We start from the raw sequence: 12,500 nt of genomic DNA on the forward strand, positions 1-12,500 counted from the left end.
TCTCTGTGTGTGTCTGTGTGTGTACCGTATGCAGCAAAGAAAGTGGATTTCTGAGTGTCTGTTTATCTGCACTAGCAATGCTGTGCTTTCACATTTTTTACTTTTTCCCTTGAGTGCACAAAATGTAGAATTAAAGGCATGGGGGAAAAAAGTTGGATTATGTCTTAAATATTTAATGAATAATAACTGTTGTTGATAAATTAATACGTGAGTCATTACTCTCATGAGTCATGAGTCTTTACTTTTTCCAAACTATAATTGATAATGTTTGTTTTTACATTTGAAAGATGTAGAAAGATGCAAAATGTCAAAAGTAGACAGGCTTGTGTGACTTGTGCAAGTAAGATGATTGACTTATACCAGAGCTGGCCATAGTAAAAGTAGAAGTAAAAAAACATTGTTTCCTTACAACACAAGTACCGGTAGGCCCAACTTCACTGAGTAAATGGTCTGCAGTTACTATAGAGTGATGATGTATCTGATTCTGTACTAGCTTTATCCCATTTGCAGGTTTTCTTTTCCGGTTTTTTTTCAGTAACAACAGTGTCTATCCACCTCATTAGGTACAGTGGAATCAATGGTGCAACAGCTATGTGCAGTGTAACAGTTACAGTATATGCTATGTAATATAATGTGCTAGTGTTGTACTTGCACCATACATTTACTTCTACTTTTGCTCTGGCCACCACTGCCTTATACACATCCATAATTAGAACTGTTCTATTCATCTGCAGTGTGTGTGTGTGTGTGTGTGTGTGTGTGTGCGTGTGCGTGTGCGTGTGCGTGTGCGTGCGTGCGTGAGAGAGAGAGAGAATGTGTGTGTGTGTGTGTGTGTGTGTGTGTGCGTGTGTGTGTGCGTGCGTGCGTGAGAGAGAGAGAGAGAGAGAGAATATATGTGTGTTGTGTGTTGATTTTGTGTACATTTCTCAATATGACTTACACAATTGCAATGTGTGTGTGTGTGTGTTCATGCTTATGTGTTCATGTCTGTGTTTGTGCTTGTTCGTTTGTTTGAGTCCGTTTGTGTCCCTGTTCGTGTGTGTGTGTGTGTGTGTGTGTGTGTGTGTGTGTGTGTGTGTGTGTGTGTGTGTGTGTGTGTGTGTGTGTGTGTGTGTGTGTATGTGTGTGTGTGTGTGCGCAGTCCTTCTGTACGTTCCTGAGTGGCAGCAGTAAGTTTACGCAGCTGCAGTGTCTCTGGTCGACAGGAGAGGCGGGCCAGATCAGCGCTCTCACCTGGGGCCTGGCAACATACACCTGCATAGGTGAGGTGTCGTCGGTTCTTTGTGTGTGTGTGTGTGTGTGTGTGTGTGTGTGTGTGTGTGTGTGTGTGTGTGTGTGTGTGTGTGTGTGTGTGTGTGTGTGTGTGTGTGTGTGTGTGTGTGTGAGTGAGTGTGAGTGAATCTGTGTGTGTGTGCGCGCTCTTGGCTGGGGTATGGCCATGAACACATGTGCGTATATATCAATCATTGTGTGTGTCTGTGCGTCTGTGTGTGTGTGTGTGTGTGTGTGTGTGTGTGTGTGTGTGTGTGTGTGTGTGTGTGTGTGTGTGTGTGTGTGTGTGTGTGTGTGTGTGTGTGTGTGTGTGTGTGTGTGTGTGCAATCAAGGAGTCCTTATAAGAAATTGAGAAGCGTGTTTCTTTTTTGGCTTGTCTCTGTGTTTGTGCATAGGCATCTGACAGACAGTCTATCTGTGTGTCCATTCTCCTGGCTTAACTTCCTTTTTTCTTCTCCTTCTCAGCAAGGATCTTTACTACCCTTCTGACCACGGGAGACCGCGTAGGTAAGATATGCACTACTAGTCATTTGTGTGTGTGTGTGTGTGTGTGTGTGTGTGTGTGTGTGTGTGTGTGTGTGTGTGTGTGTGTGTGTGTGTGTGTGTGTGTGAACTGATGGAAGGCTGACTGCTGTACAAAAATGTGTGCTATATGTTTACTGCAATGTGCAATAATGTGTAGTATAGGTCTGAGTGTATGTTTTGTATTTGTTTATTTATGGAAGCTGGGTGAGTGTGGGTGTTTGTGTGTGTGTGTGTGTGTGTGTGTGTGTGTGTGTGTGTGTGTGTGTGTGTGTGTGTGTGTGTGTGTGTGTGTGTGTGTGTGTGTGTGTGTGTGTGTGTGTAAGTGTGTAAGTGTGTAAGTGTGTAAGAGAGAGAGAGCATGGGTGTGTGTATGTGAACTGATGCAAAGCTATCAAGTCACTCAAATCAAGTGTGTATCTTTGTGTATGTTTTGTATTTGTGTAGTTATATAAGCTGTCAGACACCTTAATTTCCCTCATCAATAATAAAAGTACTCTACTCTTCTCTACTCTACTCTACTAGTCATTCGCTAGCGGACCCATCTGCACAAAGAGGCTACTTCCCTTATTTGGACAGGTTAAACCAGGGTTTTTTCAGTATCACATATTTCCTAAAGACCTTGTTTTACCAGTCCAGTTAGAGCATGTGCAGTTGTGCACAGGTAAAAACTGATGGGAATTCGAACCTAGGTCGCCCACATAGCAGTTGCGTGCCCAGCCGTTAGAGCCACGGCTGGGCCACGAGTACAAACCTTGATGGGTAACTTTGATCGATAACTTTACTTTTCTTTAATCTTTTCTCTCCTTTTGTTCCTCCCGTAGTTCTGACGCGCTTCGTTGTCTTGACGGCTCTCAACGGCTGGGTCTTTCTGACCGTGCTCTACTACAGGTGGCGCGTCAAGAAGCTGGCTTGACCCACCAGTTGTCACCATGGCAACAACCTTCACCCGTCCCTTCCCCAAGGGGGTTGGAGACACGCCACGCACAACCAGTAACGAGCAACCTGGAGATCCAGTAGTTTACAATCCAGTGCCACATATTCCAAATGACCTGTTTTATTAACTGTTCAACTCAACCCCGTGATCCTTCAACCTGCCAAATCACCTTCAAAATGTGTGGCACTGGATTCTAAAGCCATTGAATCCAGGTTGCCCATCATTGTCCTCAACACCCAACATTCTGTTGCTGTGGTGACCTGGTACCAGTTCCACGATTGGCTTTTTAAGGCCAGTACCTTTTAGTTCATCACTGAGTGGACTTATGAGAGAGAAGATTAACCCCACAGCATGTGGGGCTCCCAAACGGCTTTCTGTATATTACAGTATATTGCTCTTTTTTAACCATTTAACCGCTTTGCTCTGAAAGTGATTGATTGTGACAATCCTAATCATACACTTGTGTATATGACCTTTGGCATGGCAGGTCCACAGTTTTGGAAGCCTTTCAGGGTGGTGAACAAATTATGAACAAGTTAGGAAGAGATGACTGAGTCATATGCCATTAATATGAATATTAATATGAAATAAAATGTGAATGCTGTTATGTCTTGGTTTGTCTTGGATAGGGAACATTAGTGTTGTGAAAATGTGGCATTAGCTATGAAAGGAGTCTGTACCTCTGATGAATACAACATCCACCTCTCTTTGTGATCCATCGTGTTTTATGATGTATTGTGTCCCCATATTTCAAATAAAATTTGAATTAAAAAAAATCCACAGAATGTACAAGTGTTCCTGTCTGCACACCTTTGTGATTTAATTGCGGGTATCAGGGCAGGTAAATAATAAAAGGCACCAGACATGGGTCGCTTTGAAGAGATGCGGTACCATTTGTGGAAGTAAGATCATCTAGTTTTACCTTTCTTGTTCTTTCAGCCATTCTCTGACTGGGTGAATACACAGGTGGCGACAAGATTAAGCGTCAGAGAATCGCTGGACTGTGCAGCATGAGCAATACGAGCGATAGAAGCGACAGAGTATGTCTGTTAAAAGCCGAATGCAAGTATTTCAATATTCCCATTGGCTGTGGCGGCTGTCGCAGAACTGCATCATAGCTCATTTGCATAATATTTGCTCAAGTCCAACTAAAAACTGTCGCTCAATTCGCCTGTAGTGACCCAAATGGCTTGTCTCTTCTGTTGCCAGCGGCTCAATACAAAGTCAATTACTTCCGTCACTAGAATCTCTCAAGTCGCGTCTGGTCTATTCATGCCTAGAGACTGTTGATGTGACTTCTAGTTACAAGCTTGCAATCGCCATTGAATCTTAAGGGTCACAGCTAGCTGGGTGCAGGTGTTGTCCCCACTTCTGATGTTGATATCGGCACTTCCTATACATCAGTGGTTCTCAAGCTTTTTCAAAGAAATGCCCCCGAACCCCATCATAAGCATGATGTCAAAGCTTATGAAAACAGCAACTGCTTAATAATATTGTTCTATATGCTATTATTGACTATATGCTATTATTGACTATGATTATTATATTAATATACAGCTTCCTAGAATGATGAGCTTCCATTCACTTCCAGTCAATAACACCCCCCATTTGTGCCTAATGCAAGTCCAGTCCCTGGGGGTTGGTAGAGCCTCCATTGAGAAATACTACTATCGGGGCATCGGCCCATAAGGACTGTCAGCCCACTGGGAAAATGCCATGTATGCCAGATGACCAGTCCAGCCCTGACTCCTATGCAGGATCAAAAGCTTGGTTTATTTTTCAGTCATTAAAAAATATCCCTCCTTTCTGTTTTTTTTTTCTTCTTTTTTTTTAACAAATCACACACTGTCCGTGAACAAACCCACTACCATAGCCAAGTGCTGCATGGTTGTATTTTTTAAATAGTTGACAGAAGAAGCATGTTTAAACAAACTCAATAGGCATCAGTTTGGATGCAGTTTTGAGTAAACAGCCTCCTGTTTATACGTACGTGACCATGGCTCTTGGTGTTTTTTGTGTTCACTCCATTGTTGCCAAGAGCAGGGAGACCATATTTGGTCAGTTTGACTAAATTGTGTGCTTGATGTTAAATAAACGCCTCCGCATTACATGCAACTCTCAGTTAGGCCTACTCATTGGAAGAGAAATAGAGTGTTTCGATGTGTGTGTGTGTGTGTGTGTGTGTGTGTGTGTGTGTGTGTGTGTGTGTGTGTGTGTGTGTGTGTGTGTGTGTGTGTGTGTGTGTGTGTGTGTGTGTGTGTGTGTGTGTGTGTGTTACAAGACTATGGGCATGAAAAAGATTATAGAACATTATTACAAATGATAAGGTGAATACTCATGAATATGTTAAATGAACCATTACAGCATCTATCATCCTTTATGGATGATCATAGCTCATATTGTAGGTGTCACATATACACATATGGCTCATTACATTCAGTTAACCAGTTTCTTAAGAGAGAACTGTGAAATAACGAGTGCTTTTGGGGTGCTGTGTTCGCGAAGCTCGTTAAGTCCATGAGTGGGCCTGCACCCCTGCGGGGACCAGGTTTCAGGTCCGGTCTGGATGGTTTCCCGACCCTGCCCGCCTCTCGCTCCCTATAATGTCCTGTCCACCTCTTTGACTGTCCTATCATAGTAAACCAATTTATCACCCAGTGAGAAGACGGAACGTCTTCTGATTGGCTGAGCAGGTGTCCTTTATTCCCCGGTAGCAGGACACCTATGATGTCATGCGGGCGTGCGGGCGTCCAAGTTGCTTCTTTTCTAACTTTCTGGCGAAGTGCCGTTACTAGTTCTATCGCATCTGGTTGTCTAGTCAAGACCTCGTTACTAATTTTATCGCATCTGGTTGTCAAGTCAAAAACCCAGTCGTCAATTCTATCGCATTTGGTTGTCAAGTCACCCCAACATTCTGCGTGCGTCCTTACATGCCTCCGATAGAGGCGCGTCTCACTAGATTAGGAAGTGGTGCCCATAGCAACGTACCAAGCACAGTGGTGAATCTACTTTCTCACGAAGCCTTAGATCAACATATTAATAAATTAATACGTAAATGCTGGTAACCGGGTGATAAGCGGAATAGCGGCCTTCGAGGTGTCCCGATATCAAGGGAAAATGGACTTAGCGAAGTGAAGAGCCCTTCGGCTGCGCCATCGGGCTGTTAAGAACGCTCCGCCTCGTCCATTATTTCCCTTGATATCGGGACACCTCGTCTGCCGCTATTCCATACCTAAAGTAGTTAAACCGCCTGGGCATTTCTGTCATAGACCACTCACACTCACATTTTTTATGATTGGCTCATTCCATTGTCTATATTGAAGATGAGCCAATGAGCTGCCCCATCTTTGAATGGGCGGTCTGTAAGGAGGAAAAAAAAAACCCACAACAACGACAAACAACAGGAAAAACAAAAAAACAACAGGAACAAAAAAATCAACAGCATTGGCCCCTGAGGACTGTCAGCCCATTGGGAAAATGCTAGATGACCAGTCCAACCCTGCCTGTACGCTGAAGAGTCAGGCAGCACAGATAGTTTTTCTGATGGAGCACTTTATGGAACTGATGAGATACTTTATGTTCCTTTGGATGGGCTTCTGCTGACGGAAATAAAAATTAAAAATAGCTCAAGTGACGTTCACAGAGGTGTGCTGTTCAGACTGTCGGTCAGAAGTAGCTGGATTCCAATTTGCTTTTATGATGTACTACGCAGAATTTTGGGAAGTATTTGTGCATGCACAGCATACTAAACAAACTGTAAAAAAAAGTAAATCAGAGGTCTTTTTTTGGTAAAACCATAAGTCTGGGAGGTCTGTGCGTGCGTGTGTGTGTGCGTGCGTGTGTGTGTGTGTGTGTGTGTGTGTGTGTGTGTGTGTGTGTGTGTGTGTGTGTGTGTGTGTGTGTGTGTGTGTGTGTGTGTGTGTGTGTGTGTGTTTGTCTTAATCCTTGCCAAGATCCTTGGACTTGCTGAATAAGCTGCATTTCTCTGCCTCGTGAGGTGAAAACCGACAGACAGAGTGAAGTTGATGTCGTTCAGTGTTAGTGTTGGTGCAGACAATGACTAATGGGCTAGAGAAGGACTCACACATTAATTTTCATTATGTCTGTCCAAACCCATCGGCTCGTTAGTCATTAGCTCAGCCCCTTGCTCCCCTTGTAGCCACCTTTTGATGAGCAAGTGAAGCAACCTCATTTTAACACTCTTACAGCACTCAAATGTCGCTGTCTGTCACTGATGGCAGTACAAAAAGTAGAATTCAGCGAGTTGGTTTGTATTGTCCAATGACTGCATTGTCATTGCCACAAACTGCATTGTCATTGACATGTCATTGGCTCAAATACTCATGCTGTGTACTCAATGCTGAACTGCACATTGAAACACACAGTAGAGCATGAGAATCAATGGGAGAATCAATGCTCATCAATGTTGTCATGGCCAACCCCAAAGGGTTGCCCAGTGATGTTCATATCCCAGCCAACCACATCATTCCAGTTGGGGGCTTTATGATATAACGGGATAAAATAATATCCTTTTACAGTATGAGACTTATCTGATCTGAACAAAAACTGAAAAAGTCTCTCATTCTCGCATCACTGAAGTTCTGCTGGAATTTGATAAACTGAATAGATTGCGGTCGAGACAATGCAATTTATGTAGATGCAATTCATCCAGTATAATTCCACTGTGTGGGTGTGGGTGTCTGTGTACATGTGAATATTTTTTCCCACTGTGAAAGGGTTTTAGGCTGGCTTTCCAGACATCTTGGAAAGACAAATTGGTTTATCGGAGCAGTCTAGGTTTTTTCCGAGACCTGACCTAGTCGCTGGAGTGAAATAAAATTTGAGTGGAGGTAGGCCTACTTCAACTGTGCCCACAGACAAGTGACGACAGCTACTGTACTAGCGTGTCTCTCTCTACTTGGTAATGGCTAGGGCTCTCTACTGACCCATATAAGGATTTCAGCATGTCAAGAGGTCCATCCAGGGTATTGGGGTGACAGACATGTAGCCCAAAGGTTGCCGGTTCGACTCCCGACCCGCCAGGTTGGTGGGGAGTAATTAACCAGTGCTCTCCCCCATCCTCCGCCATGACTGAGGTACCCTGAGCATGGTACCGTCCTGCCGCACTGACCCCTTTAGGACGCCATTGGGGGCTTCCCCCTTGCACGGGTGAGGCATAAATTCAATTTCGTTGTGCGCAGTGTGCACTTGTGTGCTGTGGAGTGCTGTGTCACAATGACAATGGGAGTTGGCGTTTCCCAGTTGGGTTTTCATTTCACTTCATTGAAATTCAAAGAGGAAAAAAAGGGGAAAAAAGGAAAAAATTAAACGTGATATAATTCAAAGTCATTATATTCCATTAGACTGTTTCATAGTTTTTATTACCAGTTTGCATTGCCATGTAACACTGAACATAACTGAACCAAAATATTGTGTTGGTGAGTTACAGTGATCCGTTGTAACAGTGCAACCCCGTAACCCCGTAACCCTCCAAACTACTGTATATCTCCAGCTCATTAGCATAGTTACAGCCAGTGCAAAGGGAAAAGAATCTTGTCCACACGGATGTCTATTTTCTGTTATTTATTTTTTCAGTGCAGTAAGACTAACGTTTCGACATGAGTCTTCATCAGAGTCCTCCTGATGAATAGACATCCGTGTGGCACCAGATTCTTTTCCCTTTGCATTTATTATTTAGTCCAGCTCTGGTTGCACCGGATTGTCAAATTAGAAGCGCGGAGAGCGTATTTCTTTTGTTTTTACATAGTTACAGCCAGTAGCGATTTCATTAGCCAATATCATAACACCCCCAAATTGAAACCCAATAAGCTACTGAACAAAAAACATGTCAGTTACAACAAATTCTACCTACCTGGATAAAACAGAAATAATTTACACAAACTAGTAGCTGTTCTAAAACAAGCATAGATGCTAACTTTACAGTTGAAAAAAACATAACGGTAAATACAGTATATCTTTTGGCACTTAACATGAAGTATTTTGCCTCTTTTCCTTTGCCGTGTTCCATTGAGCTGTGTTGTGCCTATTCAAAAAGCAAAAAGTGGCAGCCAAGTCGCGCTGTGTTGACCTGTAGGCCTACCAGAAAACCGGCAGTGGAAAAGAGGCACAAGATAACACACTGTCATAGGAAAATATAACGTCATAACATAAGGCACACATGGAGTGAAGGAATTAACGTGGTGACCATTGGTAAACTGAGAGCATGTACTTGCTTTCGTGTTCGTTTTCTGTCTTCTTTGAACACAACCACGCACCCGTTTGAAACATGGTCTCATTCCAGGATATATTTTTGTATGTGTTTAGGGAAAGTGTTTATATATCTGTGTGTGTGTGTCTGTGTGTGTGTATGTGCGTGTGTGTTTGTGTGTGTGTGTGTGTGTGTGTGTGTGTGTGTGTGTGTCTGTGTGTCTGTGTGTGTGTCTGTGTGTCTGTGTGTGTGTATGTGCGTGTGCATGAGTGCGTGTGTGTGTGTGCACGTGTGTGTGGGGATGTGCTCGTCTCTGTGTGCCATGGTAAATATTTAGTCTCTCTTGTGATGCTCTTGCCAGCTTAGTCCACGGCGTACACTTCCAGAGTCCCCATTTCACCTGTGCAGAGGTTAACTAGAGGGGAGAGAGAGAGAGAGAGAGAGAGGGGGAGAGAGAGAGAGAGAGAGAGAGAGAGAGAGAGAGAGAGAAAGAAAGAAAGAAAGAAAGAAAGAAAGAAAGAAAGAAAGAAAGAAAGAAAGAAAGAAAGAAAGGGAAAAGAGTGTTAATTCCACATCCAATTCAGGGCTAGATTTACCTCATGAGAATCATGCCATTCTACAGCATGCCAGCACACACCAAAGGGAGATGGAGGTATAGCATGACAAATGAGAGTCAGCACGCTGGCTAATTAACTAGATCTAGATCTGAGGGAGGCAACTAACTAACAGCATCCAGTTATTGGGGATCCACAGACATAACATTCAGGAGCAGCAAAACACAACGCAGATATTTAGGGCCCGAGCACCGAAGTGCAAGGGCCACGCGGTGGCCCTTCGCCCTCTCGGTGCGAAGCCCTATTGTTTTCCGAAGGATTATTATTATTATTATTATTATTATTATTATTATTATTTTTCTCCTTAGTCTTTGGCACTGTTGGGCCATTTTTCGGGCACTTCCGGTGCTCGTACACTTACGCCACTTGGTACACACATTGGAGATTCCCACCGCTACTCAGACACCGAATATTAACCCCCGATGGAACACGGGTACGAGGCCACGCCCCCGAAAGCGTTTAGGGGCGGGGCCGACATATACTTTGAGCTAGAGACTCGGGACTTTTTTTAGGGTGTGTATCTCACTAAGGCGCATCATAAAGTCCGATACAACGATATGGCCACGCCCAACAGGAAGTGAGATATTTTGACTTTTTTAGCATTTTTTAGCATTTTTTACGTACTTTTACGTACTTGTCCTACACCGTACATCGTATTGACTTCATATTCTGTGGACATGAGGTCAAGGCATTGAAGATGATATATTGCGAAGGAATTTTTCATATCTCGTAATTTGCCAAGATGGCGGCTCCATGAATTAAGGTATCTAATTCTAAAACAGGAAGTTGTCCACCATTTCAGTTTGGAGTGTTTTGTAACAGTGCAAACGCACACATGTATGCATATAATGAAAACTAACTTTTCTATATGCCTGAAATGGAGGCCACGCCCCCAAACAGGTTTAGGGGCGGGGCCAACATCTACTTTGAGCTAGAGACTCGGGACTTTTTTTAAGTTGTGTATCTCACTAAGGCGCACAATAAAGTCCATATAACAATATGGCCACGCCCAACAGGAAGTCACATATTTTGACTTTTTTGTCATTTTAAAACAGGAAGTTGGCCACCATTTCAGTTTGGAGTGTTTTAAAACAGTAAAAAAGCACACATGTATGCATATAATGAATACTAACTTTTGTAAATGCCTGAAATGGAGGCCACGCCCCCAAAACGTTTAGGGGCGGGGCCAACATATACTTTGAGCTACAGACTCGGGAGTTTTTTTAAGTTGTGTATCTCACTAGGACGAACAATAAAGTCCATACAACGATATGGCCACGCCCAACAGGAAGTCACATATTTTGACTTTTGAAACAGGAAGTTGGCCACCATTTCAGTTTGGAGTGTTTTGTAACAGTGCAAACGTACACATATGTGCATATAATGAAAACTAACTTTTGTATATGGCTGAAATGGAGGCCACGCCCCCAAACACGTTGAGGGGCGGGGCCAACATCTACTTTGGCCTACAGACTCGGGAGTTTTTTTAAGTTGTGTATCTCACTAAGGCGCACAATAAAGTCCAGACAACGATATGGCCACGCCCAACAGGAAGTGAGATTTTTCTCACTTTTTTGGCATTTTAAAACAGGAAGTTGGCCACCATTTCACTTTACAGTGTTTTAAAACAGTGCAAATGCACACATGCATGCATATAATGAATACTTACTTTTGTATATGCCTGAAATGGAGGCCACGCCCCCAAACAAATTAAGGGGCGGGGCCAACATCTACTTTGAGCTACAGACTCGGGAGTTTTTTTAAGTTGTGTATCTCACTAAGGCGCACAATAAAGTCCATACAACGATATGGCCACGCCCAACAGGAAGTCACATATTTAGCATTTTAAAACAGGAAGTTGGCCACCATTTCAGTTTGAAGTATTTTGTAACAGTGAAAACGCACACATGTATGCATATAATGAATACTAACTTTTCTATATGCCTGCAATGGAGGCCACGCCCCCAAACTGGTTTAGGGGCGGGGCCAACATCTACTTTGAGCTAGAGACTCGGGAGTTTTTTTAAGTTGTGTATCTCACTAAGGCGCACAATAAAGTCCATACAACAATATGGCCACGCCCAACAGGAAGTGAGATTTTTTCACTTTTTTGGCATTTTAAAACAGGAAGTTGGCCACCATTTCACTTAAGACTGTTTTAAAACAGTGCAAATGCACACATGTATGCACATAATGAATACTAACTCTTCTATAAGCCTGAAATGTAGATAAGGTATAGCGCCACCATGTGGTAGGCAAAGGAACTGCAGGAAAAGTGTAATTCTTCAATATCTTGGGAACTGAACGTCGTACAGACTCCATTTTTGTTTTAGGGGGTCATAGCGACATGCTAATCATGACAATGCTAATGCTAATTTTGAATGCTAATTCATGCTAATTACTTTTTCGTCAATATCTCGTGAACCGAACGTCGTACAGACTCCATTTTTCCTGGGGGGGGGCATAGCAACATTCTAGGTGGCATGCCCCGTCCCTGCAATGCATGTGTGCGAGGGCCCGTCATCGCCGCTTGCGGCTTTAATTATTATTGTTATGGCTCATCAGCAAAAAACTCTTGCACTTGCATTTTCATTGCACTTCTCTTTCATTATTTTGCCGTTAAGTTCTCTCTTTCTCTCTCTCTCTCTCTCTCTCTCTCTCTCTCTCTCTCTCTCTCTCTCTCTCTCTCTCTCTCTCTCTCTCTCTCTCTCTCTCTCACACACACACACACACACACACACACACACACACACACACACACACACACACACACACACTTGTTTGTAACTAGCACCACAGCACACTGTAGCGGTAGCGTCTGCATGCAAAAGCACGCCGGAACAACACATACTGTTGTTTCTCACGTCTCTTTCATTTTGTTTGTTTGTCTGTTTTCAGAAGCCAAACACATCGTCATCGTCATCATCATCATCATCATCATCTAGG

The 12,500-nt window shown here is 43.3% G+C and overlaps 2 protein-coding genes across 2 annotated transcripts in view; one reads left to right on the top strand and one right to left on the bottom strand.

The window, feature by feature from the left end:
• Nucleotides 1-3,510, top strand: part of LOC134468446 (solute carrier family 66 member 3-like) — an 8,130-nt gene extending 4,620 nt beyond the window's left edge. The window contains exons 5-7 of the mRNA XM_063222367.1: nt 1,142-1,262; nt 1,739-1,780; nt 2,620-3,510. Of these exons, the coding sequence (XP_063078437.1) occupies nt 1,142-1,262; nt 1,739-1,780; nt 2,620-2,711 (255 nt within the window). The 3' untranslated portion in view covers nt 2,712-3,510. The remainder of the gene's footprint in view (nt 1-1,141; nt 1,263-1,738; nt 1,781-2,619) is intronic.
• A 5,667-nt stretch (nt 3,511-9,177) lies between these two features.
• Nucleotides 9,178-12,500, bottom strand: part of LOC134469059 (rho-associated protein kinase 2-like) — an 18,915-nt gene continuing 15,592 nt past the window's right edge. The window contains exons 9-10 of the mRNA XM_063223075.1: nt 12,406-12,500; nt 9,178-9,355 (exon numbers count right to left, since the gene is read on the bottom strand). The exon at nt 12,406-12,500 is cut by the window's right edge and continues 36 nt beyond it. Coding sequence (XP_063079145.1) covers nt 12,449-12,500 — 52 coding nt within the window. The 3' untranslated portion in view covers nt 9,178-9,355; nt 12,406-12,448. The remainder of the gene's footprint in view (nt 9,356-12,405) is intronic.

The sequence above is a fragment of the Engraulis encrasicolus genome, chromosome 18, assembly GCF_034702125.1.
Source record: "Engraulis encrasicolus isolate BLACKSEA-1 chromosome 18, IST_EnEncr_1.0, whole genome shotgun sequence".
Taxonomy (NCBI): domain Eukaryota; kingdom Metazoa; phylum Chordata; class Actinopteri; order Clupeiformes; family Engraulidae; genus Engraulis; species Engraulis encrasicolus.